The sequence below is a fragment of the Stegodyphus dumicola genome, chromosome 8 (genome assembly GCF_044657685.1).
Source record: "Stegodyphus dumicola isolate Sdum_Otavi_A_Nest chromosome 8, ASM4465768v1".
Classification (NCBI taxonomy): Eukaryota; Metazoa; Arthropoda; class Arachnida; order Araneae; family Eresidae; genus Stegodyphus; species Stegodyphus dumicola.
Genome location: NC_140775.1, coordinates 154336432 through 154362800, shown reverse-complemented (window position 1 = coordinate 154362800; position 26369 = coordinate 154336432). Strand labels below are relative to the sequence as shown.

The window sequence follows — 26369 nt, the reverse complement described above, 5'->3', positions numbered from 1 at the left end:
TGCCAGTTTATTGGTAATTGATGCCTGACTGTTGTTCTAATACGCACAGAAATATTTTTTATTTTTATAAATCTGCTACACCTCCTTTGAAATCATTTATGTTCATTCGTTTTGCTTTAAATTTTGCTTGTAAGTGAGTTTTTACAGTCGAAATTGCCATTCCCTTTCCTCATCGCTCCTTTATCCAGTTTGCAAGGTCGTCCTCTAGATTCAGCCACCTTACAGTACCACTTCTTTTGGCTCGTTTCTGTTGTGGCATACTTTTAAGAAGTTCTTTCTCAATTCTCCAACGTCGAATACATCTCTCGTCCACTTCAAACTCTTGAGCTGCTGCTTGATTTCCAATTTGTTCAGCATGTGAAATTACATTAAGCTTAAAACCAGCAGTATAGCTTCTGTGCCGTTTAGGTGACATTTTCAAAAATTTTCTGCTCCCTTCTTACTTAAAAACTATCCAACAAGTACTTGTACCCAAACTGACGTTTGTTGAACTTGATGTCTGTATCTGGCAGAATGCCAAGAAAAATCGATTCATGCTGAAGAGGAAATACGTCAGAGTTTGTTATTGCGAGGCAGGTGGAGTCGTGTCTGCCTCTGAAAAAAATTGCAGAAAAGCATGGAAGTAGGAAGTAAGATGGAGTAGCCCTAAGCAAGTTTCTCCCGTACCTTGCTCTGAAGCACCGGCGATCCCTACGTGGTGACCAAAACATTGGGTCTTTTACCATTGAGTTCAATGGGATTTGACGCGTTCGGATGTAAATACTTTGTAATTACGTCGTAAATATACATATAAATGTATGTATTTTCTTTTTCTACAATACTCCTAAGTATATGAGTCCTAAGTATATGAAAACAACATATTTTTAAACAACATTTCATTCTGAATGGAATTAAATGCTATACTTTTCACAGGACAGTTTTCTCAGAATGGTTTAATTTGAATGAAATATTTTCACAAGTTTTCGTTAATTACATTAGAAAAAAAAATTAAGGTAATTCGGTTTTATTCGGTTAAGGTACAAAAATTAAGATCAAAGTTTATTGTATTATTAATATTAAAATTATGCATTATTTCTTTTCTATTTATAGAGCTTCTTCCTAAAATACTTTCTTAAATATGACATGATTTTTTGGCTTCTGAGACATCTTTTAAATTGAAAAATGTAAGTCAATTTATAATTAATGTTCTATTCAGTTCATTTTAAATTAGAGAATTATTAGGAATTAGCGAAATACTTTAAATAGTACTTGACGTTCTCTGAACATTTCTGAAAAGGAATAAAATAAGCTTTTTTTTTTTTTTTTTTTTTTTTTTTTTTTTAAACTTGTAACTGAGTTATTATAAAATGTAAGGGGAATAATTCTTTTAATTATACTTATCAAAATTTTTTTTACCCTTCATTTCAACAATATATATTCCAAAACTCTTTATTACGTTCTTAAGTGCGCATCTCATAGCATTTGCTTTACAATACCTTTTAACAGATTGCTTTCCAATACGAACAATTCTTGCTTAAATAGTTTTATAACATATTTGTCAACAGGATTTCAATTTATGTTTACAATTCAATATTAAGGTTATTATATATTTAGATAACATTTATAATCATTTATAAATTAGATACATTTAATAATTAGATTTCTTCACAGTACTTTCACAGTTGTTTATAAGTGAATAAATTCTTCATTTCAAATACATTTATAAATAATTTAATCAATATTTAAGTATTTTGTCAAAGGCGGATACATGCTTTTTGCAAGCACATGCATAAATACCCATACATATTTCCTATTTTTTATTTCTGGCATGTGCAAATCTTTAATTTCTGTGCATTCACTATAGTTTTTGTGTAAAGTAATTTACACTAATTTAGCATACACCCAAAAGTTTTACATAAAAAATATATATGAATATAATTTGAATCAAAATTGTAAGTATTATTTTTAATACCCACTCAAACGTCAGTTTTTCTTCAAAATTCCTCCACGATGGCATCTCTCTCTTTAGGCAGATAGCCCTTGCATGTGTTACTCTATTTAATAAAAACTTAATCTGACCTATGTGCCTAATTACAAATAAGATATATAAAATTAAAACGATGAGTTTAAAATGAGCAGCAGTAAAGCCTCTCCTCTAAAAATTTTTAAAAGGTACTTGTTACAATAATATATAGATGTGAAATTTTTTTTTTTTTTTTTTTTTTTTAACATTTTTGGCATTTGGAAAATAAAATAAAAGTAGCGAATACTCTACCAAGGGTATCTAAAGACGTATACAATTTTAAATGTACCGTAAGGTATTTTTCATTCTTTAAAGCATAACATTTATCTTAAAATCTATATTTTTGTAGTTCAACAGCTTAGAATTTTATAAAACAAATTCATAATCAAAATCGCTGTTGTTAGTTATCGAAAAATAACCAAGATGTGACTTTTGCGTAAAAGTCACTAAACTATACAAATTGCTGCTATCCATCACACTATGAATGTTTCTTTCATGTGAAAGTGTCCCTTTTTCGATTTGTATGGAACTGTCGTCTGTCGAAATACTATCAGAACCATGTCAAGCGAGCTTCTGAATGTAAACAAAGAACACCCCATCTGGTGACCCAAGCTTCAAAGCAGTGCTTCACTTCTAGCGCCGTTTGGCCCCTCCTTCCTTTCCTACCTCCATGCAGAAAAGGCAGGGGTGGGGAGAGGATGGGTCCTGAAAGATTCATCAAATGGCAGAGGAGAGAGACTATTCAAACTGATGAGAATGTTGATTTGAAAGGAAGTTCTGAGATCTCGTTTAGGGTGAATAAGGCATGTAAGTCCGTTCAAGGGAAAGAATGTAAACAAAATAACATTCGCAAAAAGCAATTGAGTGGTCTTTTGTGTGGGAACAGCACCAGTCTATGCACAATGACAAGGCCATAAAAACTATGTACAATGACCATCATAGGAAATATTTTATTTTTAGTGCACCTAAATGCTGCATGGTTAGAAACGCAGCACCCGCTGAAAATTTAAGTTTTAAACACGTAAATGCCGCAGCGTTTCTTCCAGAAATTATGGTAATTTAACTTAAATCAAAATTCTGAACATTTTCCAAATTTTCATTATATGATAATTTTCCTTTAATAGATATCGCAAAGTAATTTAACTTAAAATAAGTAATAAGAGGAACATTTCTGAAATCAGAAAACAGGAAATTGCTTGATACAATCATCCTTTATACGGTAAAAGCTTAACTAATCGGTCTGCTCGAGAATAGCCAATTGCTGGATATCTGAAAATTATGGATAGTCAAAAATAACTAGAAAAAAAGGGGGTAGATGATAGCCTCCCCTTTTTTTAGACTTTTTGGCTAAATAATGCACTTGACATTTTGATATGTGCATTAAATATAATTTTTAAGAATATTTCTTTATCTTTCACATAACATCACAATATTTAGATTACAAAATATCATGAAGGTCTAAATTTAACATTGAGTGGAAAACAAGTGTTACTCATGATTAAAAAAGGGGAAAAATAATTATGATCTGCAGCTCAGTTATCACCATAAATATAAACATTGTAAAAATATATTTATAAATATATAAAAACAGCCCAACAAAACTGAAAAATATTCTAGTCAGCAAACTCTCTTAAGTGTTCATAAACATATCCCAGATTGAATATCAAAACTAATAATCTTTGCAAAATTTTGCAAACGTTGTTGTACAATACATGCGGCTTAATTCTTCCGCACGTGATATTACACAATCCGAATCAACAACGGCCAGTATTTGGAGAATAAATAACTAAATAAAGGAAAAGCAAGAACCTGAAGTGTTTTTCATTCTAATTTTCAACAGAAATTTTTAAAAACTGGGTTTGAACATACTAAACCAAAAATGTCACAACAAAATTTACATTTGGTAATGCTTTCATTTAAAATGTTCCATCAAATAAGAACTATATTGATATGCAAATCACTACAAAAAAAATTATTTACCTTACATTTACATCATTACCAGGATGACAAGTTTCTACAAGATCTTCCTCAAGTATTACCCATATTGATCTAGGAACAGAACCAATCGCCAAATTTTGAACTTGCTCTTGCACTTTTATTTCTTGGTAATCCTTACAAAATTTTGTGCTTATATCTAAATACAAAGTACTTTAATCAGTAAATATAATTGCATAATGTTTGAAATTAGATTAATACAGTCAAGACTCATTAAAACAAGTCCCAAGTTCTATAAAAAGTATATTATAATGAATGGCTGCTATAACAAAAGGGCACTTAAAATATTCTTATCAGCTGAAGACTTTCTGCACTAGCTCTCATAACAGAATAGTCTCTACACTGAGATTTCATCATAATACACATTAATTGTACACTGGGAAAAAAAAAAAAAAAAAAAAAATTAAATGGGGCAGTTCTATATCTCCATTCTACTGGGCCGATTGATAAAATTCAAATTGCGTTTTTCATGTCTCAAAAGCGCGAATTAGCCTATATATTAGATTTATATATAGCGTTGTTCTAACATACAGTGTCTCACAAAAGTGATGGAACACTTGTGCTTTACAAAAGGAAACTGTAATAAAATAAATTAGAAAAACATGTAAAATTTTTTTGTGGGTGTGTTTCATACTTAAATTTAGTAACAATTATTACATAACATACATTTTCTCAAAATATTAAAATGTTAATTTTATAAAAGTATAATTGTTTAGCATGGAGCAAAAAATGGCTCACATAAGTTAGATACTACTACATACTACAATAAAAATATTTTGGGGGGGTTTTATTTTTACTCAAAAGCAATTGGCAATAATTTATAAAATCGTCTGCAGTATTTCTCTCCAGTTTATTTTGGAATTTTTGTGCTTTTTAGCTCTATGCAGCCATGAATGCTAAAAGAAAAGAAACTTTGCCTGAAATTCGAAAATTAGTTATTTATTTGCATACTGAACGTGGAAAATCTATTAGAGAAACTGCTGAACTTGAGTCATTCAACAGTTTTCAATATCATTAAACGATATAAAAAGAATCATATGATTCAGGATAATGGAAGACCTGGCCGACTGTCAAAGCTATCCAATGGAATAAAGCGAATTATCGTTCGAAATATTTAAAAAAATCCAAGAATGAGTGCCCCTAAAGTTGCTGCTGATTTACAAGCATTACATGGAGTAATTGTTAATCCTGAGACTATTAGAAGAGTAATTCGATCTGCTGGATATCATGGTAGAGCAGCCAGGAAAAAATTCTTCTTAAGTGAAAAGAATGGAAAACTCAGACTGGCTTTCGCAAAATTCAACATAAATAAGAATTCTGATTACTGGAATGAAGTTATATTTGCTGATGAGAATAAATTTAACATATTTCGTTCTGACGGTAGAATCTTGGTGTGGAGAAAATCCAAGGAAGAATTTCGAAAACAGAACTTGGTGCCAACAGTAAAACATAGTGGAGGAGGAGTTATGGTATGGGGTGTATGTCGTCCGCTGGAGTTGGTAATCTTGTTTTTATTGACAGTATAATGGATCAGTACATGTATATTGACATTTTAAATCAAAATTTGAAACCTTCAGCACGAAAATTGAACCGTCATAACGATTTTAAATTCTACCAGGACAATGACCCCAAGCACACTGCTTTGAACGTTAGACTCTGGCTGCAGTATAACTGTCCTGAAATAATAAAAACACCACCACAATCTCCAGACTTAAATCCCATACAGAATATTTGGCAAGAATTGGAATCAAGAACTTGCAAACACACCATTTCTTCAAAACAACAATTAAAATCGGTGCTTCAAGAAGAATGGGGTAAAATCACTCCAGAAATCACAAAAAAATTAGTCGAATCCATCCAAGAAGATTAAATCATGTTTTAAAACTAAAAGGAAATCCAACAAAATATTAAAACCTTTTAAAAAGTAAAATTTTTGGATAAATATTTGATGGAAAAGTAAGTGTCCCATCACTTATGTGAGCCATTTTTTGCTCCGTTCTAAACAAATGTATTTTTATTAAATTAATATTTTAATATTTTGAGAAAATGTATGTTATGTAATAATTGTTACTAAATTTAAGTATGAAACACACCCACAAAAAAGTCTTACATGTTTTTTAAATTTATTTTACTACAGTTTCCTTTTGTAAAGCACAAGTGTCCTATCACTTTTGTGAGACACTGTAGGTATTGTGACACAAAATTGGACTTTTTCTGAAATAACATACCAATGTTTTTCCCATATTTAGATTCTACAACTCAAATTATGCCTAGATATTAAATTTTGTAAAATTTGGTGCGAAATTTAAGGACAAATTCAAAAATTTATCTTGGCACAATTTTTTTTCAGTTTGCACCAAGAATAATTCATGTGTCGCACTTCTTAATATATGATAACCAATTTTTTTTCCCTTCCATTATGCCAGAGCGGAAAAAAAGGCACTTCTTTCCTACCTTTTTACATTGTGCAAGAGCGGAAAAAAAGTTATATCATTCTTACTTTAAAATAATTTTAGCAAAGTGTCTAAACCACATTTGATGTTTTATCGCTTTCAGCAAATATGCCAAATTTCAAAACGCACCAATATATAAATTCACGTGTATCTTCGGAAATTCTGAATTAAAAACTCTAATTTTTTGCACATTTGCTTAAAAATACATCTACTTTAAGATGATGGTAAAAATTTTACGGATTATAATTCGAATTTTTTTTTAATTTATAAAAATTATTTAAAAATACGAATTTTAAAAATAAATCATAAGAAATGGGTGGGTTTTTTTTTTTTTTTTGGAATGAACCTGAATTTCAAAATGTGAAAGAAAGAACCAAATAAGTTTAATAAAAAGGGGACATTAATAAATATATATCAAACTCAATTAACATTGAGCAGCTAAAATTGAGAGCTAATTTCTTAAAAACTACTTGTTTGATTTTTACAAAACTTGGTAGTTTTACTTAATTTGAGTTATAGAATCGAAATATGGAAAAAACTTGATATGTTATTTCAGAAAAAGTCCGATTTTGTGTCAAAACACCTATATTGGAACATGCTATATATAAATCTATGTCACATACTTTCTCAGTCTAGAGCTTTACAGATGTTACTATTATAACTATAATAGTTGTTTTCTCCACTGAAGATTGAGATTAGAGTCTGTGCAATCTGGATTAAAAAATGTCTTTTTTTGCAAACAGTTTGCAGCTATACAATTGAAAGACATCTATTTAATGATATTTTAAAATAAATTCAGGTATTTTATATTTATTTAGCAGAATGCATATGCAAAAAACATGTGCATTAAATTTCGTAGTAGTATGTCATCATACTGCTAGAATTCGTTTCAGGATTATGCCAGAGAAAATTGCCCGAAATTTGAAAGTACTATTAACTAATAATAAATAAATTTAGAGGGAAGAAGCCACATTAAATGATATGAACAACATTAAAATAAATAAATAAATTACTTAAAAACTGATATTACAATAATCAAAGATATTTTGGCGAATATAATTACATTAAATAGTGAGCCTAGATGACCAATTACTATTTTTTTATTTTAGTGCAGAATGACAAATAATACATTTATTAAAAAAAAAAAAAAAAGGTTTAAAAAACTTTGCGGTAAATCCTAGTATATGCTACGGCCTTGGTACGATTTAGAAAACTGTCATCAAGACCAAAATGACCGATTTATTACTCATCATAATGTCGCTCAAAACTGTGTACCATATACTAGAATTAAATCGATTTTGTTTTATATGAGAATGGGAAGGTATTTTATTTATTTCAACATACACTGCACATGCGCGAGTCTCTCGATTTTCGAGATTACTGGAAACTTGCTTTGCCTTTCTAAAAGACAATCTGACTGGAGTTGCGAAAATTGGCTCTACGGCAGTTGCCTGAATGATGCTTATGTGATACATAATTTGAAAAGAAAGTGATCGCTTCCAACAATCACTAGGTGCAAAACTGATTTTTTGGGGGATTGCCATATGAAATTCCTTGGCCTTTTGACTAAAATATTTAAATTCCCTTACTTTTTCTGGTTTTCCAGGTAGTGTGGCAACCCTGTGATATTAGCAAAATATGTCTTAAGATTAGAATAAATTCTTCTGATCAACTACAGATTGAGTCATTAATTACAGCAAAAATTTGGGAACTTTCTTCTTGTAAGTAGAAGAATTACAGTAAACTTACATGAAACTGGCCTGTATTAATGTTACACACATGTTAACCACAAAATGTGCTAAGTCATTAAAAACTGAACCTGAAACTCTCAGTATTTTATGGCCTATCCCTTGATCCCATAATCAGATAATATTTATATAATTTTAGGCTCAATAACTGCATTAATTATGACTTGCTAAGAAAGATCAAGAATTTCAATCTAAAATTTGAGCAACATAATTTCAGTGGATCTTTATCATTGATTGATGCATCACAGCTCAAACCAGTACAGCATAACCTCAATTTAAATTCAGTAATTATATTAAAATATGTCTTATAGCATCATATAACTAGACTAATTTAGGTAATTAATTACACAAAGAAATTTAAACCTTTGATACCTGGGCTTAGTATGGAGTTAAATAACTGACACCTAAAATTTAATAAATTTTAATAAAAAGAGGAAGAAGATTATTATTTTGAATGATTATCTGAATTGCTAACTAAACATCTGCAATATCAGTGTTCTGATATATTATCAAGCAGCCTCTAATTCAACACAATAACAATTCCTGGCTGATCACGCATTAGTGTTGATCTGAACTTCACCTGGTTACATTTTCATTACTTTCATATATATTTTGAAATCCATCATTCAAAACAAAATTATTACAGGCTTAGAAAAGAAGGAAATGGTTTATAATAATAAATCTTTTAAAAAAGTAGTGGGAAAATATTACTAATTGGATCTGCTACATTTTTCATGATATGTAGTACTTGATTTATATTTAAATAATTCTGATATTAGTTTGAAAATGCAGATAGATCAGTTCCAGTGTTAAAAGGAAATAATATAACTGTGTGTGTTTGGAAGATAAAAAACACAGAATTTGTAATATTTTATTTCTTACTTATTTATGTTTTACCATTATTTGCATTTTAAAATGTTACTGTAGTAGCTAATGACCCAGATGAATACTAAATGGTGTAAAAATCATACATTAATTTCAACAGTTCTTTATTTTCAGGATCTAAGTCAAGTTTTCCCATGTCCAGTTCGGTTATTTTTTATAATGTCACTTTATTTTTGTAATGTTCATGCATTCTTCACTTGTTTTGGTTCGGTTTATCTTGGGCCACCTTATATATTCAGTCTTAATTAAAAGTAAAAATTAAAGTTATTTCACATATCATATTAAAAATTTTGAAATATTAATTTTATGCAATAAATTATTATTTAGAAAATAAACCTGTCATTAAAGTGTGCAACTGTTTCAAAGAATTCATTATCCAAATTTCTTTAGCAGTCTTTTCAAAAGTATTAAATGGTCCAACTTCTACATCAAACATCACTTTTTGGGGGAGAAGTTGAGGGTATTCTGGCATTAAAAATATATAATATTTATTATATACTTTCTCCTCACTGTCTACATAGGAATCACTGCTTGTTTCATTCTCATCCTGTTATACCCAGAATGTTGAAAAATGAATTTTCATAGATACAGAATCTGAAAATTAAGTTGTAGGATTATTCCATCTGTAGACAGTATACTTTTCACAGTTCTCTACAGCAGTGGCATTTGATAGTACCTTATTATAAAATTCAATTTTTTTTATTCAGTTATTGATAATGTTTGAAGTCAGTTATTTTTACTGAATTATGAATTTCAGTCGCAGTTCATGACACCAGAATATGAAGTTTAAATGCTATAATTGAGATTTTAGCCCTAAATTGGACTTGCTCAATATTCATCTGATTGAGTTTTTTATAATTCATTTCAAATGATCAAATTATTCACAAGTTCAGAAGTCATTTATCCAAAGTTGATTGAGAAAAAAAAAAAAAGCTCCTCTACTTCAGTTTTGCGATGAGGAAAATTTCAATTTGCACATAAATACAACAGTCTTTCATAAAAAAAATTCTTTTAAACATTCAAAAGTGGAGGGAAAAAATTAAAAGCTTTTTGATAATTTGCTAAACTGAAATAAAATATACTATGAACTGAGGGGAATATTATGACGAGGGTCCACTTCCAACCATAAAATGAACTGACTAAAAAGGATTTGTGTGATTTTCTCCAATTTAACATGAATAAAAACTCATTTCCCTTATTCGCCTATGATGGTATCTCTTAAAGATTCTCTCTAAAGTTCTTTACTACAATTAAATATACTTATTGTCAAATTTCAAAACTAGCTATTTTATAGTTTTATGGTCAAAAGCTATTTTTTTACCATAAAACCAAAAGTACTTAATAGAGTACAGTAAAAAATAACTTTAATAAATAGTAAATTCATTTAACACATAGCATCATTCTTTAAGTGATTTTAATTTAGAATTAATTCTAAATGAATGCATGAAGGTAAAACTGCAATTACTAATTTAATTAAAATGTCATGTAAATTAATAAAAAAATACCAATGAAAGAAAACACTTTTAGATTTGAATGAATTATATATGTAGATCAGATGAATAAAATATCTTTTTTAATCCTTCAAAATATACATTTGTTTAATACATATGAAAAAAATAAAAGCAAAAGCTAAATGCAAAATTTACCTGTATTCATACATATGAAATTTTTTCCATTACACCATTCAGGATTTGGACATGCTAATGGTTTCTCACAAATGTAACCTTTTTCCACACAAGCATCAATGACAAATTGATGTTTACATTTGGTACATCTCCAGGACTTCCGGTATTCAATCATTTTTGGAGCAGATGCCCGTATAACAGTTCCTTTAAAAAATAACCAAGAATGTTAATGTAGACACAGAACTCACACATATTTCTATTCATGAAAATTAAATGCTTTTAAAGTCCGTCTGTGAAAAAAATTAAGGACCTATCAGCAAATGGAAATAAAATAAATTTTAAAAATTTTCCAATCAATCGATTTCACTCTTGTAATACTAATTTGAGAATAAAGCAAGCATATTTATGATACATTGTTTTTAAACATAATCTAACATTTTATATAACTGTAAAATAAAATCAATTTTCATTCAGTAAGTTGATTTTACTAATTACCAAAAGCTGATTAATAAAATCAACTTCCTGAATATTATCAAATAATTAACAATTAAATTAGTGAAATTTCTTAAAACATTCATATTTTACACTTATAATAGTACATTTATTTTAAAGACAATTTATATGATTACTATAAAAAATTCACTTATTTTTCAAAAATATTCATCACAAAAGCATCATTAAAATCACAGTCTAAGGAAAAACTGCAGTTTCAGATAACAGATGTACAATTTATTACAATGGTTTCAAAAAAGCGTTATAGCAATTATACATTAAAAGCTGCATTGAAACTAATTATCTAAGATATTGAATTCTGGCTTCATAAAGACAACCAAACTTATCACTCTTCTTACCCTTCACTGAAGTATCACCCAGTCAGAAGAAAAATTCAAACAAACTTTTTTACTAGCTATTCAGTGCAATTAAGTGTGATAAGTTGTGTACTAAAAGAAGGCTCCACAGCTTGCAGATTAAATGAACATATGTTAAAATCTAATGTTATTTTTAAATGTGAAAATTCACAAGATCGGTTGAGGCTCAGGCCCTTGACTCACATCAGCAAACATGGCTAACAAAGGCTAAAGCCAATTAAGTCACTTCAGAAGCTGGATGAAAATAATAGTGGCATGATCAGCAGTGCTACCAAAAGCTCTCTCCTTTGAGAACTATTTTCTTATATACATTAACTAGCTTGCATCCTTGTGAGAATCGATGAAATTAGTACATGTAAAATAATGACATAATGGTTAATAAACAGTAAACCATTCAAAAAATACACAACACAAAAAAATACTTATGCATCCCCTCGATTTTAAATTTTTTCCAGATATTTTAGCTATTTTTAATGCATTTCTATCTTTAAGTTCACTTGCAAACAAATCAACGTTGCTACTATATTTTTTTTAATTTTTTAAATATTTTCAGCAATAGTCTTTTAAAGAATTTTTCTTTGGCTTTATGTACTCTAGCTTCCTCAGTATATTTCCTCTTTATCTTTGAAATTTCAGATTTACTTAAATAATTCTGTTGTTTTAAAAAAACTGCGTGCATTTAGAATATATAGAACAAAATGCTAATTTTATTTCTTTAGCAATATCAATATTGAGAATAACTCAAAAAAATTCTGAAATGATACATGGTGCACTGATATACAGTACAAAGTCCGTAATCCGGACTCGTTGGGACCTCAGCGATTCCGGATTATAGATCATCAATTTAAATCTAATAATATCGCATGCAGAAATTATAGAATTAAAAATATGAAACCGTAATTTATGAAATAAAGAGCAATTATGATCTAAAGGGTATCAAAATTTACAAAAAAAAAAAAAAAAAAAAAAAAAAAAAGCTTAATATTTATTTGTTTACATTTAACATTTCTTGAATTTAAACATTTCTTTCAATGTAAGTTGTTTAAGTTGCTTCATTTTTTGCGCTAATACTTTCTCTTTAATTCTATAAACAGACATAATTTCTTGTTAAGTTACAAAGTTCCACTGTTTAAGTCCTGTAATTGCTGTGTCAAGAATACTGACTAACTTGTCAATCGAAATTGTTTCTTTTTCAATAACCTCTCTTTCACTTTCTTCACTATCGAAAGCAATATTTTCTGGATCTAGAACCATACTACCGATTTCGCCATACGTTAATTGATTGATGATTGGGGCATTGTCGTCGCAATGAAAAACTTCTGTTATATCATCTTCATTTATTATTGCTTCTCCACATTTCTTTACAAAATCCAATAACTGGAAAAGTTCACCTTTAGTTTGCGATGTCCAAAAACCTTCAAATTCGCGGCTATCATCTTCATCGTCCTCACCATGAAATATGGTAGCTGGCTATAAATTATGCCAAGCATTTTTTAACGTATCTGGGGACACATCCTCCCACGATCTTGCAATGCTCCACACAGCAGATTTTATACTAAAAAAGTCTTAAATAGTCTTGCCATTGTTCAAGAAATTCAACATAGATTTTTAAAATGGTACTTTATATTTGCATTTCAGCGCGTGCATTATTCCCATATCCATAGGCTAAATGATAGATGTAAAATTTGAAGGGAAGAGTAATACGGATACATTATCTTTCACTAAAACTTTAAGTGAAGTATGCACCGAACGGTTGCCAACAATCAGGACTATTTTTGAGTCATCAGGTAAACCAACTGAATTCAAATGTCGCCAAGCCTTGGATATAAAATGATTTTCACACCAATCATTCATCAACGCTTGTGTCATCCATGCTGTTTTATTTGTGCGATATATAACGGGGAAAATCTCGCGAAAATAAATGCTCGAGGTCATTCATGTTTTCCGATTATGAAAAGTTTGCACTTGTGCGTTTCTACAGCATTTGCACACACTAAAATTGTTAGTCTCGCTTTGGAATCTTTGACACCATTTGGAGCCTTTTCTGTAGAGGTTGCCAAGGTATTTCGTGGTACATATTGCCACAAAAAACCAGTTTCATCAGCGTTGTAAATTTGTTCTGGAGGTAATTGTTCACTAGTAATGAGTTCATTGAATTCATCTGCAAATTTTTCAGCAGCTTCAGTATCCGCTGAAGCTTTTTCACCTGAAATTTTTAATTGTCTTATACCATGGCGATTTTTAAATTTGGTTAACCAACCTGTCGAATATGTGCACTTAGTGTTTAAGTTCATTTCTTCATGAAATATTTTGGCTTGAACCATTTGGACCTGTCAATGGCACTCCCTCGCTGTCATGCTGTCTGACCCATTCAATCATCACTTTGTCATGATCGTCACTTTTATTATAACGAATCCTTTTTCTGTTATTCATTGCAAACGGGGTGTCGGAATCCACAAAAAATTCAAAAAGTTCCTTTTTCTTTTTGCTTATGTCATATACAGCTTTCCAATCTCATACTCCTCGTATAATTTTGAGACAAATATGCCTTTATTCATTTTTTGCAGCAATTCCACTTTTTGTTTGATGGACATCAAAACATGTTTTTGCTTTGTAGATCCTTTGGCAGCTGCAGAATTGGAAACTCTTTTTGACATAATCGAATGTTCAAGCTTAATTTTTATAAAATTGTTCTAACAGTCTGCAAAAAATAATAAGCCAGATCCAATTAGAAGATTAAGGAACAGTGCAATCTGCAACCTTAACTGAAATGCCTTAGAATCAGTAAAGATAATTTTAGCCTAGCTTATACCATCCGTTATACATTAAACGCATTACGTGCACACGTAAAGTATACAAAAAAAAAAAAAAAAAAAAGTTTGTGGCTTTGAGGTCCGGATTATAGGTCATTCCGGATAATGGATATCCAGATTACAGACTTTGTACTGTATACTATATGTGTAATATAATTGTAATTAGGCAGTAGCTATGATGGATTGGAGATGGTGACCTTGTAACACCTTGGAAAAGGCTTTCCTAAAATTTACACGGATACAAAAATGACACTTAGGGACAGACGGGGCAAAGACAAGACATAAGTTATTTCTGGATAATTAATTCTTGATACACATATACTTACTCACACATCAATAAGCACCCTACAATTTTTGGAAGCTTATATTTTCAGATAATGGACGATAGCAAATTTAGCAAAGCAAGATAAAAAGGGAATGTATGCATTCAAAAAATAGCATGAAATATACAGTCAAAAGTTTCTTTAATCTGACTGAATAAAAGATATCTGCAATTGCTACATGTTATGCAAAATGGCAAGATGTGGATTAATTTTGAAATTATGCATTTTAGATTGATTATGAATAGATACTAATTTTAGGACAAGAAAAGGAAGTAATAAAATTAAAGGGACTATGGGAAAATTAAAGTTAGAAATTTGTTTTCATATTTTGTTCTTGCTGTTCAAGTCCCGTAATTGCTGTGCCGAGAATACCGACTAACTTGTCAATCGAAATTTTTTCGTTTTCACTAATCTCTCTGTCACCTTCTTCATATCTTTATCCATTTTTTGCAGCAATTCCACTTTTTGTTTGATGGACATCGAAACATACTTTTGTTTTGTAGATCCTTTGGGAGCTCCAGCATCGGAAATTCTATTTGACATAATTGAAAGTTCAAGTTTACTTTTATAAAATTGCTCTTACAGTCTGCAAAAAATAATAAGCCGGATCTAATTCGAAGATTAAGGAACAACGCAATCATCAACATTAACTGAAATAGATAATTTTAGCTTATACTGTTTGTTATACATTAAACGCGCACGCGAAAACGTATTCTGCGCTTGCGCACATGCATATGCACAGTCGTAAAGGTCTTATGCGCACGCGTAAACGCCTATGCGTATGTGTGAATGCTGCGCATGCGCAGAAAGTTTTTAGCTTTGAAGTACGGATTATGGGTGTCCGAATTAGCGACTTTTGACTGTATTTACATATGTCATAATGTAACCACCTTGACATACCTTTTGATTTTTCCAGAAGAATGCTGACCGATAATTGTAAAAAAGTATTTATTACATGCATACATATTTTTTACATTTTAATTACACATTTATCTCGAAAATACATTTTAAATTTTAATTACACATTTATCTCGAAAATCATCAATAAATATATTTACAAGCAGATTTTTATTTTTCTCTTGGTAGAAATTTTATGGTGATTGCTGCAAGAATATATTCAAACTAATATTCCCTTTAACGATTTAAAGGCAAAATGCAGTACTGCTGAAAAAAAAAAAAAAAAAAAAAAAAAAAAAAAAAAAAAAAAAAACTTTCACTGAAGACGAATATCATAAATGCATACATTAAAATTAAATTTAAAGACAAAAATTTTATAATTTATTAATAAAAATCATTGAAACTTAAAATACAACAAACAGAACACATGAAAATGACAACATTCTCAGTTAAAAATGAAAAATTGTTATGTGCATGGTTGCCAGAGGGGTGCATAAATGCCAAAGTAAATGCACTGTTATGTACATGGTGTATTTTGAAATTCTGATGACTTCTGCTATGTTGGTTATGTTAATAAGTAAGTAGCGTTTTTTTGCTTTTGCTAAAAAAAGATTTGGAAACTGTGCTTTATAAGCTTTCTTTATTACCTTCAAAAACAAAGTCCAACATTAAGAATAAGTGTAAATTAAAAAAAAAAAAAAAAAAAATATTTGCAGTACTAGTTTCAATAGTTTTTTAACTACCTTCTTCAGCTGCTCAGTGCAAATGAACTAAATAAAGGGTGAAGATAGATAAGATAAGGATAGATCTTTCTTCACCCTTTATTTGGTTCATTTGCACTTAGCAGCTGATGAAGGTAGTTAAAAAACTATCGAAACAATTTTTAAAAAATTTACGCTGATTCTTAATGTTGGAGTTTTTTTTTATTGTTATTTAGCATGATATTTAAACTAAATTTATTACTTTGTTTACTTTTCAGAATTAAAACATTCATAAATTCCCCCAAAAAAAGTAAATCCAGATGGGGTAAAATAAAACTGTTTTTTCAATCTATAATTTTAATATATTATTGTTACTTTAATGATATCTCAAAAATGCTGTTATAAAAAATTATACGAGGCATATTCGAAAACTAAGTACCGTTTTGGAAAAAAAAAAAAAAAAAAAAAGAAAAAAAGAAAAAAAAGTAAAACAATTTTTTCGAATCCAATTTTATTTTTACATGAAAATACATGTCTTAAACTATTTTTCAACATAGTTTCCGCCAATGATCAAACACTTGTCATAGCGGGTGACCAGTTTTTGTATACCATCGTCAAAGAAACTTCCTGCCAGTTTCGATAACCACGACTCCACAGCATTTTTCGTGTCATCGTCAGAACCAAAGCGCTTGCCACCAAGCTCGCGCTTCATGTGCAGGAACAAGTGATAGTCGGACGGCGCCAAGTCGGGGCTGTACGGTGGGTGATCAAACTGCTCCCAATGAAACTGTTGAATTAACGATTGAATGACACCAGCAGTATGGGGCCGAGCATTGTCATGGAGCAACACAATTTCTTTACTGAGCATTCCTCTTCGTTTGTTTTGAATGGCACGCCTTAGTTTTGTTAAAGTCTCACAATATCGTGCCGCATTAATGGTTTCACCTCTGCAAAGAAATTCACTAAGCAAAACGCCTTTCCTATCCCAGAAGACAGTGCACATGATTTTTTGTGATGACATTGTCACTTTGAACTTTTGTTTTTTCGGAGAATGAATGTGTCTCCACTCCATCGATTGTTGTTTCGATTCTGGTGTGAAATGACACACCCAAGTTTCACAATTTGGTTTAAAAATTTTCTCCCTCATCACTGTACCGCGTGAGAAATGTCAGGGTACTACAAAGTCACTTTGTTTTGTGAAAATCAGTGAGCATTTTTGGAACCCATCGGGAACACAGTTTGCGATAATTCAAGCGGTCAGACACAATTTCGAACAAAACAGTACGTGAAATTTGCGGAAACGTCTCTGAAAGCGTCTGTTCTCATGAATTGCTTCATCAACTTTCCTTACCAAATCATCGGTGACAACAGAAGGCCGACCACTCCGAGGCTCGGCGTGGACATTTGTTCGACCTGCATTAAACATTCTTACCCACTTTCTCACAATTCCATCACTTATCGCGTATTCACCGTAAACTTCTGTCACTCGACGATAAATTTCGGCCAGTTTAACATTCCTTGCGTTCAAAAGTTTAATCACCACACAAATCTCACAGTCAGCGGGATAACTAATTGTCTTAAACATTTTGAATGTGCACAGCAAACTGAAAACACAACATAGAGCAACCAAAATGGCGACAATTGGAAGTCAGTGAACAAGAAAGACTAGTGCGCATGCACGGGATGCCTACCACAGTGCTGTGACGGCGCTAGAATGAAACGGTACTTAGTTTCCGAATACGCTACGTACATTATACTGTATATTATATTTGTAAAAAAAACTCATAAAATTTGTAATTTTCAAATTGAAAATTTTCAAATTGAAAATTTTGTAGACAAATTGAATTTAAAATCAACAAAATGTTAATAAACTGTCAAATTTAAAGACACATTAAAAAAAGAATAGAAAAAAAAAAAAAAAAAAAAAGAATTTATTGAAAAATAGTAAAACTTGTTTTTGATGTGATTCAGAATGGACCAAAGTGATAGCAAAAATTTTTCCCAAGCTCTAAGATTACGGTAAATCAGATACACAGAGCCAAAGGTTTCATCATAGCCATGTCTCTAAAATGTAGGTTAGAATCAAAGAAGCTCTCCCCCCCCCCAATGGAGACAAAGAACATTCTTGATGATTACACCTGTTGCAAAAGGAAGGATGATCAACCAATCAGGCATCTTGAAATGATATACTGTTTCTTCTTATTAACAATGCTAATTTGAGATAATTCTGTTTCAATCTAAGCAATATTTAAATTCTTTATTACCGTAATTTCCGGAAGAAAGGCCGCATCTGCGTAAACGCCGCACTCGAGAAAAATGGCGGGAAAAAAATTAAAATTACACAGAAACGCCGCATCAGCGTAAACGCCGCAATAGATTAAATTGCGCGTGACATCTTCGTGGGCCGTATAGATGCAAAAACTCAACCTAAGTCCTGATATATGACATACCAGTTAAGAAAAATGCATGAAATGAAACCATAACTCAAAAATAAATTAAAGGTAAGAAATGTATAGCTTCTGTGCCGTTTAGAGACATTTTCAAAAATTTTCCGCTCCCTTCTTACTTGAAAACTATTCAACAAGTACTTGTACTCAAACTGATGGGATCTGTATTTGGCAGAATGCCAAGAAAAATCCATTCATGCTGAAGGGGAAATACGTCAGAGTTCGTTATTGCGAGGCAGGGAGTCGTGTCCGCCTATGAAAAAAATTGCAGAAAAGGCAGGGGTGGGGAGAGGATGGGTCCTGGAAGATTCATCGAACAGCAGAGAAGAGAGACTATTCAAACTGATGAGAATGCTGATTTGAAAGGGGGAAGAATATTATTGTTCCGAGATCTCATTTAGGGTGAATAAGGCATGTAGGTCCGTTCAAGGGAAAGAATGTAAACAAAATAACGTTCGCAAAAAGCAACTGAGTGGTCTTTTGTGTGGGAATAGCACCAGTCTATGCACAATGACAAGGCCATCCAAACTATGTACAATGACCATCCTAGGAAATATTTTATTTTTAGTGCACCTAAACGCCACATGGGTAGAAACGCTGCACCCGCTGAAAATTTAAGTTTTAAACACGTAAACGCCGCGGTGTTTCTTCCGGAAATTACGGTAATTCCTACTCAGTCTTACTCATTATAATATTAATTCCTACTCAAAATGGCAGTCATAAACAAAGAAATGACACTTGAGCAAAATTAAGTACCTTTTGCATATCTGGGCCAAAATTAAGAATTTTTAAGGATTACAATTTTTTTTTAAAACACAAAGAAAGACCTAAAGAAAGGTTAGGTTTAAAGAAAAACCAAAGAACTTTCAAGAACTATTCAAACCCCATAAAAAGTAGTAGCACACGTCTTAAAATATAAAAGATAAAATCTTAATGCATAAGAAAAACATACCATTTATGCACATAAATTGTCCAACATCATTGCAATTTGGAAGAGTTGTTTTATACAGTTCAGGTAAACTGGGGAGAGCAATGAGACGAGCATGTATATGTTCTTTATAAATCTGCAACAAAGAATAAGACAATATTCAATATTCTAAAACAAGGATGTCAAACTCGCGGCCCACAACAAATATTTTTGCGGCCCGGCCAATATATCGGCAAATAACAAAATATAATAATAAAATAACATATCGACGAAGAAAAAAATGAAATGTTTACTGCTAAGTAATTAACGATAATTTATTCAGTGTTGTTAGATTACTCACAGCGAGCTGACACACACACTACTTAAATTACAAATGCATGTGAGTAGCTTGCGTTCAGCTACCTTCGGCTTTTGGGGGACACGTGCACTCAGAACTTGTACGCAAGTTTTGTACGATATATTGGTGCATGCATGTGCATGCACTTTGCTTTATTATTAATTATTACTTAATTCATATTGTTACGGATTTCATAGTTATTTATTTAGTTAGTTTTTTTTTATTTAGAATTGTAATTAGATTTGCTTCATGTTCCCTTAGCAACTCAGAGGATTTTTGAAAAGACAGCTGCGTTGGAAGGTTAAAAATAGAACAGCGCGTGCATTTAATACCTAATAAATAAATATCTCGTAATTGCTGTTGCCATCCACAAAAATCCAGATATTTATAGATGTTTCCAGTATATTTGAGAAATTAATTATAAAGCTTATAAAAGCCGAGAACAAACAACTCATCTCAGTAGTAGCTGTGGTTTTAGCGAACTGTTTGTTTACTTAATGCTGTGATTGATTTCGCTGTGAGATAGAATTAGTTTCTCTGTTTTGAATTGATTTTTGCTAAACGTTTGACATTTTGTGATATTGTTAGAATATTTTTGAAGAAATATTTCAGCATTTTGATTTATCTCTTGTGGAAAGAATAAATTTTTGTTAACTTTTTAACATTAACCGTGTTTATTCCAGCACTTTGTATTCAGTATGTCTATATCAAAACCAAGTGGTAGTAAAATTAAACGAAAAATCGCTGACGAACCTAGAATATTCCAAGTAAAATGGGAATTAGAATAATTTTGCTGTAAAATAAAAGATAAAATAATCTGCTTGATATGTAATAATAGTATTAATGTACCAAAGTTATATAATATTAAACGTCATTACGAACAACACAAATCGAAATATAACAATTACGAAGGATTAATGAGAGAAGAAAAGTTGAAAGACCTCAAGTTAGGAGTGAAAAAGCAACAGTCCATGTTTAGTAAAGTATTGCAAGAAAGTGAAGCGGCGGTACATGCAAGCTACGTCTTGTCCGAGTTGATAGCTAAACATTCGAAGCCTTTTACTGACGGTGATTTCATCAAGGAATGCCTAATGAAAGCTGGAGAAATTGTTTGTCCTGGAAATGTGAAGGCTTTTCAATCAATTTCATTGTCTCGAAAAGTTGCGGAAAGAGTTACTGATTTAGCCGCGAACTTAAGTGATCAGATCAAAGCAAAATCATCAAGTTTCGAAAGTTTCTCCATTGCCTGTGACGAGAGCACGGACATTAGTGGCAAAGCTCAATTAGCAGTGTTTCTTCATGAATTTCACAAGAATTTTAACATTTTTGAGGAATTACTGGAACTAATACCGATGCCTGGTAGTACCACAGGAGAAGATATATTTACTTGTGTTTTTGGACTTCTGCAGAAATACAATCTACCTTTGGCAAAACTAAATTCTGTAGCTACAGATGGCGCTCCATCAATGACCGGGAAAAACAATGGCTTCGTAGCATTACCAAGGAAAAAACTTAGTGAAATTCACGGTTCAAACATTCATCATATGCATTGTATTACACATCAAGAAGTTCTATGCATGAAAGTAATAAATATGGAGAATGTTTTGTCATATATAAAAAAAGTTATAAATTTTATAAGATCTCGAGGTTTAAATCAGCGTCAATTCACTGCTTTCTTAAGTGAGTTAGATAGTGAATATTTGGGTTTGTCCTACTATACTGAGGTACGTTGGTTATCTTGCTCCAAGATTCTCAAACAATTCTGGGATTTGAAAGAAGAAATATGTCAGTTTTTAAAAACGAAAAATCAAGATGTAAGTTTGTTTTACGATCCAATATGGATACAAGATTTATCTTTTTTCGTTGATATAACCAAACACATAACTGATTTAAATTTATCGTTACAAGGAAAAGATCATATTGTTACGAACATGTTTGCATTAAATTAAAGCATTCAAATGTCAACTAGTTCTTTGGGAAAAACAACTTAAAAATGAAGATTTGACGCACTTCCCGACGTGCAGCATGAACAAATGAAGTTTAGATGATTCTTGTTCGTATCAAAAATACGCAGAAAAAATTGCAAATTTAACAACTGAATTTGAAACGAGGTTTAATGATTTTAGTTCCCTCGAAGACAATTTTTTTTTTTCTTTTCTTCGATTTTCTCAATAAGTATTGACTCAGTACCCAGCCATATGCAAATGGAGGTGATCGAGATTCAATGCAACTCAAATTTGAAAGCAAAATTCATTGAAGTGGGCGTGCTTGAATTTTACAAATATTTACCAGCCAGGTTTGAAAATACTCGAAAATTCGCATATGAAATTATTTCCATGTTTGGTAGCACTTATCGGTGTGAGCAGTTATTTTCAGTCATGAAAGGTAATAAGTCTCCTATTAGAAACCGTATTAATGATGCTCACCTTGGGTCAGCGTTGAAAGTTATCACTGCAAACAAAATTTCTCCCGAAATAGGAAAGATAATAGCAGAGAAGAGATGTCAAGTATCAGGATGTAAACATTAAATTTTTCTTGTTCTTTTCTATATAAATATATATATATGTTTATTATTGTATTATTTGAAATAAATCTACGTTTCTATGAATTTTTTTTTTTTTCGCCCCGCCTAAAGTTAAACCTTGTTTGTTTGGCCCAAGTGTACCTATGAGTTTATGAGTTTGACATCCTTGTTCTAAAACATAAGTATTTGGTACTTTTCTGTTAACAATTTGCCAAACATAATCATTGACATGAAATCTAATTATGGTGGCAAGTCTAATGACATCTAAGGCTTTATAAAAAGTAGTAACAACTGTAATACCATGGTTATCATGAATTAAGGAAAAATCACAAAAATCACGATTACTAAAAAAGTTACATGTAGAATTTAATGAAACTTACCCAGAATATACAACACATAGTAAAGTATAAAATAACATAAAAATAAATTACCATAAAAGTATGGTAGTATAGAAATTAGTACATGTATAAAATGAACAAATCGAAGGTGTTAGTTTGCTGTAGAAAAAGTACCTTTAATATAGAATATGATTGCCTCTAGAAGCAATACAGCACATACAGCGAAGTGTGATGCTTTCAATTATGTGGTCTATCAGTTCCATAGGAAGCGAGAGCCATTGCTCTTGCAAAGCAGTTGCAAGCGCAACAAGGGTCTGAGAGAGGGCGGATTAAGAGCAGCTAGACATCTCCCTAAAGCATCCCAAACGTGCTCGATAAGATTCAATTCCGGGGATCGGGCTGGCCATTCCCTGCGCATATTTATTTCCTGTTGAAGATAATCATCTACGATGCAAGCCCTGTGTGGTCTTACGTTGTCGTCCTGTAACAAGAAAGCATCACCTATTGCCCCGGCATATCGGCGCACATAAACATCAAGGATGTCATCTCTATAAATCTGAACATTCACAGTTCCCCTTGGAAAGACATGGAGGTCTGTGCGTCCACCCAAAGAGATGCCACACCAAATACAGACACTGCCCCTTCCGTATGCATATCTTTCACGGATGTTTGACGGATGATAACGAGTTCTAGGTTCTCTCCATATCAAATAATTAATCACTTTCTAGACTAAACCTGGACTCATCCGTAAACAGAACTGCCCTCCATTGATCAGGCATCCAGTGGACATGTTGTTGTGCCCACTGAAAACGGTTCCTCCTATGGCGTGACGTGAGCAGCACACAAATGGCTGGTAGCCTCCCATACAGACCGCCTTCGTGAAGCCTTCTACGCACAGTTGACGTTGATACGAACCTTCCAGTGGCTGCAGCAAGGGAGGATCTAAGAAAAGTCGGAGTAGTGGTTCTATTTCTGTGTGCACATAATGTCAAATATCAGTCATCGGCGCTCGTCGTAGCAGTTGGCCGTCCTTGGGTGAACCTCCTAGATGCCGAATCTGTGGTTTGAAATTGCCTACAAAGTCTATGAACCACAGAAGGACTCACATTTAGCCATCTGGCCCCTTCTGTTTGACTTTGTCCTGCCTCTAGTCTCCCAATGGCTTTCCATCGCAGTTCTGCAGCAAATGATGCCTGGAGGTCATTGTTACGAATTGGCTATCTCAGATTTCTGATGTCACTGTCACAGTGAAATATGTGGGCTTGCTCTCAAAGATGGACTTTTATGCTCCTCGCAGATGATGTATTCCGAAAGCAGTGCCACTAATTTGCATATCGCAGTTTTACTCAGCTACTCTTACTTGGCAACATATTCAAATTTTACATGGTTTGGCTTATTTTTGAGGGAGTTATCGCTATATTTGTGATGTTTCCTTAATTAATGATAACCAGTGTATATCATATAATATACTGGTCATCAAAATTAAAGGGTAATGAGAAAAAATATTCTCACTAAGTTAACGTTGTTACTAGTGTCCAATGCTGTAATTATTTATGTTAATTAAATACTATTTAATACAAAATTACACTTCTGCACCTATGTTAGCACCGGAATTATGCATATTAGGTGATTAATTATGTTATTATTAGGTGATTAATTGACGCATGTTGGAATTTCAGATGTTAGTGTTATTTAAAGTGAATGTAGTTTCTGAGAATGATCAGTATTTAGTAGTTATGGCTCAAAGGCATTCATTTAAGTGAAGGTTAAAAGTGGTGAATAATTGGAAGAATCAAGGGAGGTCAAACACAAATGGACGTCACCCAAGATTTGAATATCCCTCAAAGGACCACTTCAAGAGCTTGCAGCTGCTTTTTAAGCCCTAGATCAGTTGATAGACAGCCGCTTTTTAAGCACTAGATCAATTGGTTGCTTGTACAAGGGCAGCCAAAAGCAATAACTGCATCAGAAGACTGTTTTCTGTCGTTGTCAGCTCGAAGAAACAGCAAAGCCACTACAAGAGATAAGATATGGTTTTAGATTTTCAGGCTGCCACAGGAACTCAAATTAGCCATTCTACTGCTGCATAAAGGTTTAACGAAGTTGGACTGCATGCGAGAAAACCAATGGTTAGTGTCATCCTCACTCCAGCTTCCAGAGCGGCTCATTTAAACTGGTGACATTGTCATGTTCAATGGAGCCAAGACGACTGGGACAACTGATGAGTCCAGATATAGTCTGAACAGTGATTCTAGACATGTTTTGATCTGGAGAGAGGAAGGAACATGCAATTTGCCTTCCCTTGTCTGTGAAATATCCCGTTCCCAAAGATAGTGATTTAATATGTTTGGGGAGGAATCATGACAAATGCCCACACTGAGCTGCGTATCTTTCAAGGAGTTCTCTAGCCACTCGGAGATATGTGGACTAGTAATGGAATTCCAAGTTAGACTGTTTAGGAGTGTTGATGGCCGTAAGTTGTTGAGTTTTAGCTAATGGATGGCAATATTCCGCCTCATCAAGCATATGTGGTGTCAGAATACGTGGAAACAGAAGATATCACTTGAATGGACTGGCCACCTTACTCATTCAACTCGAAAGCAACTGACATTGTGTGAGATGAGATGCTTTAGAGCGCCAAATGCCTCCCTGGACGTTCCAGGAGCTAAAAAGTGCGCTTTTAGAACAGCGCATGCAATTCCATAAAACTTTGTCAATACTTTGCTAAATTATGTGAAATCAAGATGTGAGGTATGCATATCTGTCCGTAGAGACTACACACCGTATTAAAGAAAAACTTTTTCTCACTAGAAGTGAGCCATCATTTTCTCACTAGAGGTTTTTCCATCATTTTACAATTTCCATAAATCTGGTTTTAATTGCAATATTTTGTGAATAATCAACTGATAATCATTGTAATTTGTGTTATCTAATGCTTTTGTAAAAATTTCCATTGATAATTTTTTTTCATTCAATTATGTTTTATTTCTGTCATTATTCTTTAATTTTGATGACCAATGCATAAGATATATATATGACACAATAGCAATGAAATAACAGAGCAGTGTTGATGCATACACAGATCCATATTGAAAAGGAAGCATTCTGATTGCATCGTAAGCTAATAGGTTGAATTCTTAATATCTAAAAACCTTGGCAGTCCAGGCAGTTTTAACTCCATTTTCATTTGCAATTGATATTTGTGGCCACAATTCGCTTGGCACTCTAGCTGTGCCTATTCAAGAACATTTACATTTTTGATATTACTGCAATAGCGAAATTACGTCCAAGCAAAGTAGACAGAGAAGCTGAAGTGCATAGTTATCCTATATGGAAGCACACGAAAAGAAAGGTTTTGGTTTGAGTTAAAAAGTTTCAGTTTCCAATTATTAATCATCAGTGCTGCACAGGCCGTGCAAAATGGAATGATCTAGAAATTATGTAATCGAGAGAAGTTATTACAATTTTTAGGACAGAGAGGGAG

At 32.1% G+C, this 26369-nt stretch overlaps 1 protein-coding gene across 8 annotated transcripts in view; it reads right to left on the bottom strand.

Annotated features, from left to right (window-relative positions):
- Positions 1 to 26369, bottom strand: part of LOC118190438 (uncharacterized) — a 165026-nt gene that overhangs the window by 92336 nt on the left and 46321 nt on the right. For all 8 annotated transcript variants that reach the window (XM_085822611.1, XM_085822613.1, XM_085822610.1 and 5 more), the window contains 3 exons: positions 19711 to 19822; positions 10730 to 10912; positions 3983 to 4136 (listed from right to left, as the gene is read on the bottom strand). In XM_085822611.1, coding sequence (XP_085678737.1) covers positions 3983 to 4136; positions 10730 to 10912; positions 19711 to 19822 — 449 coding nt within the window. The remainder of the gene's footprint in view (positions 1 to 3982; positions 4137 to 10729; positions 10913 to 19710; positions 19823 to 26369) is intronic.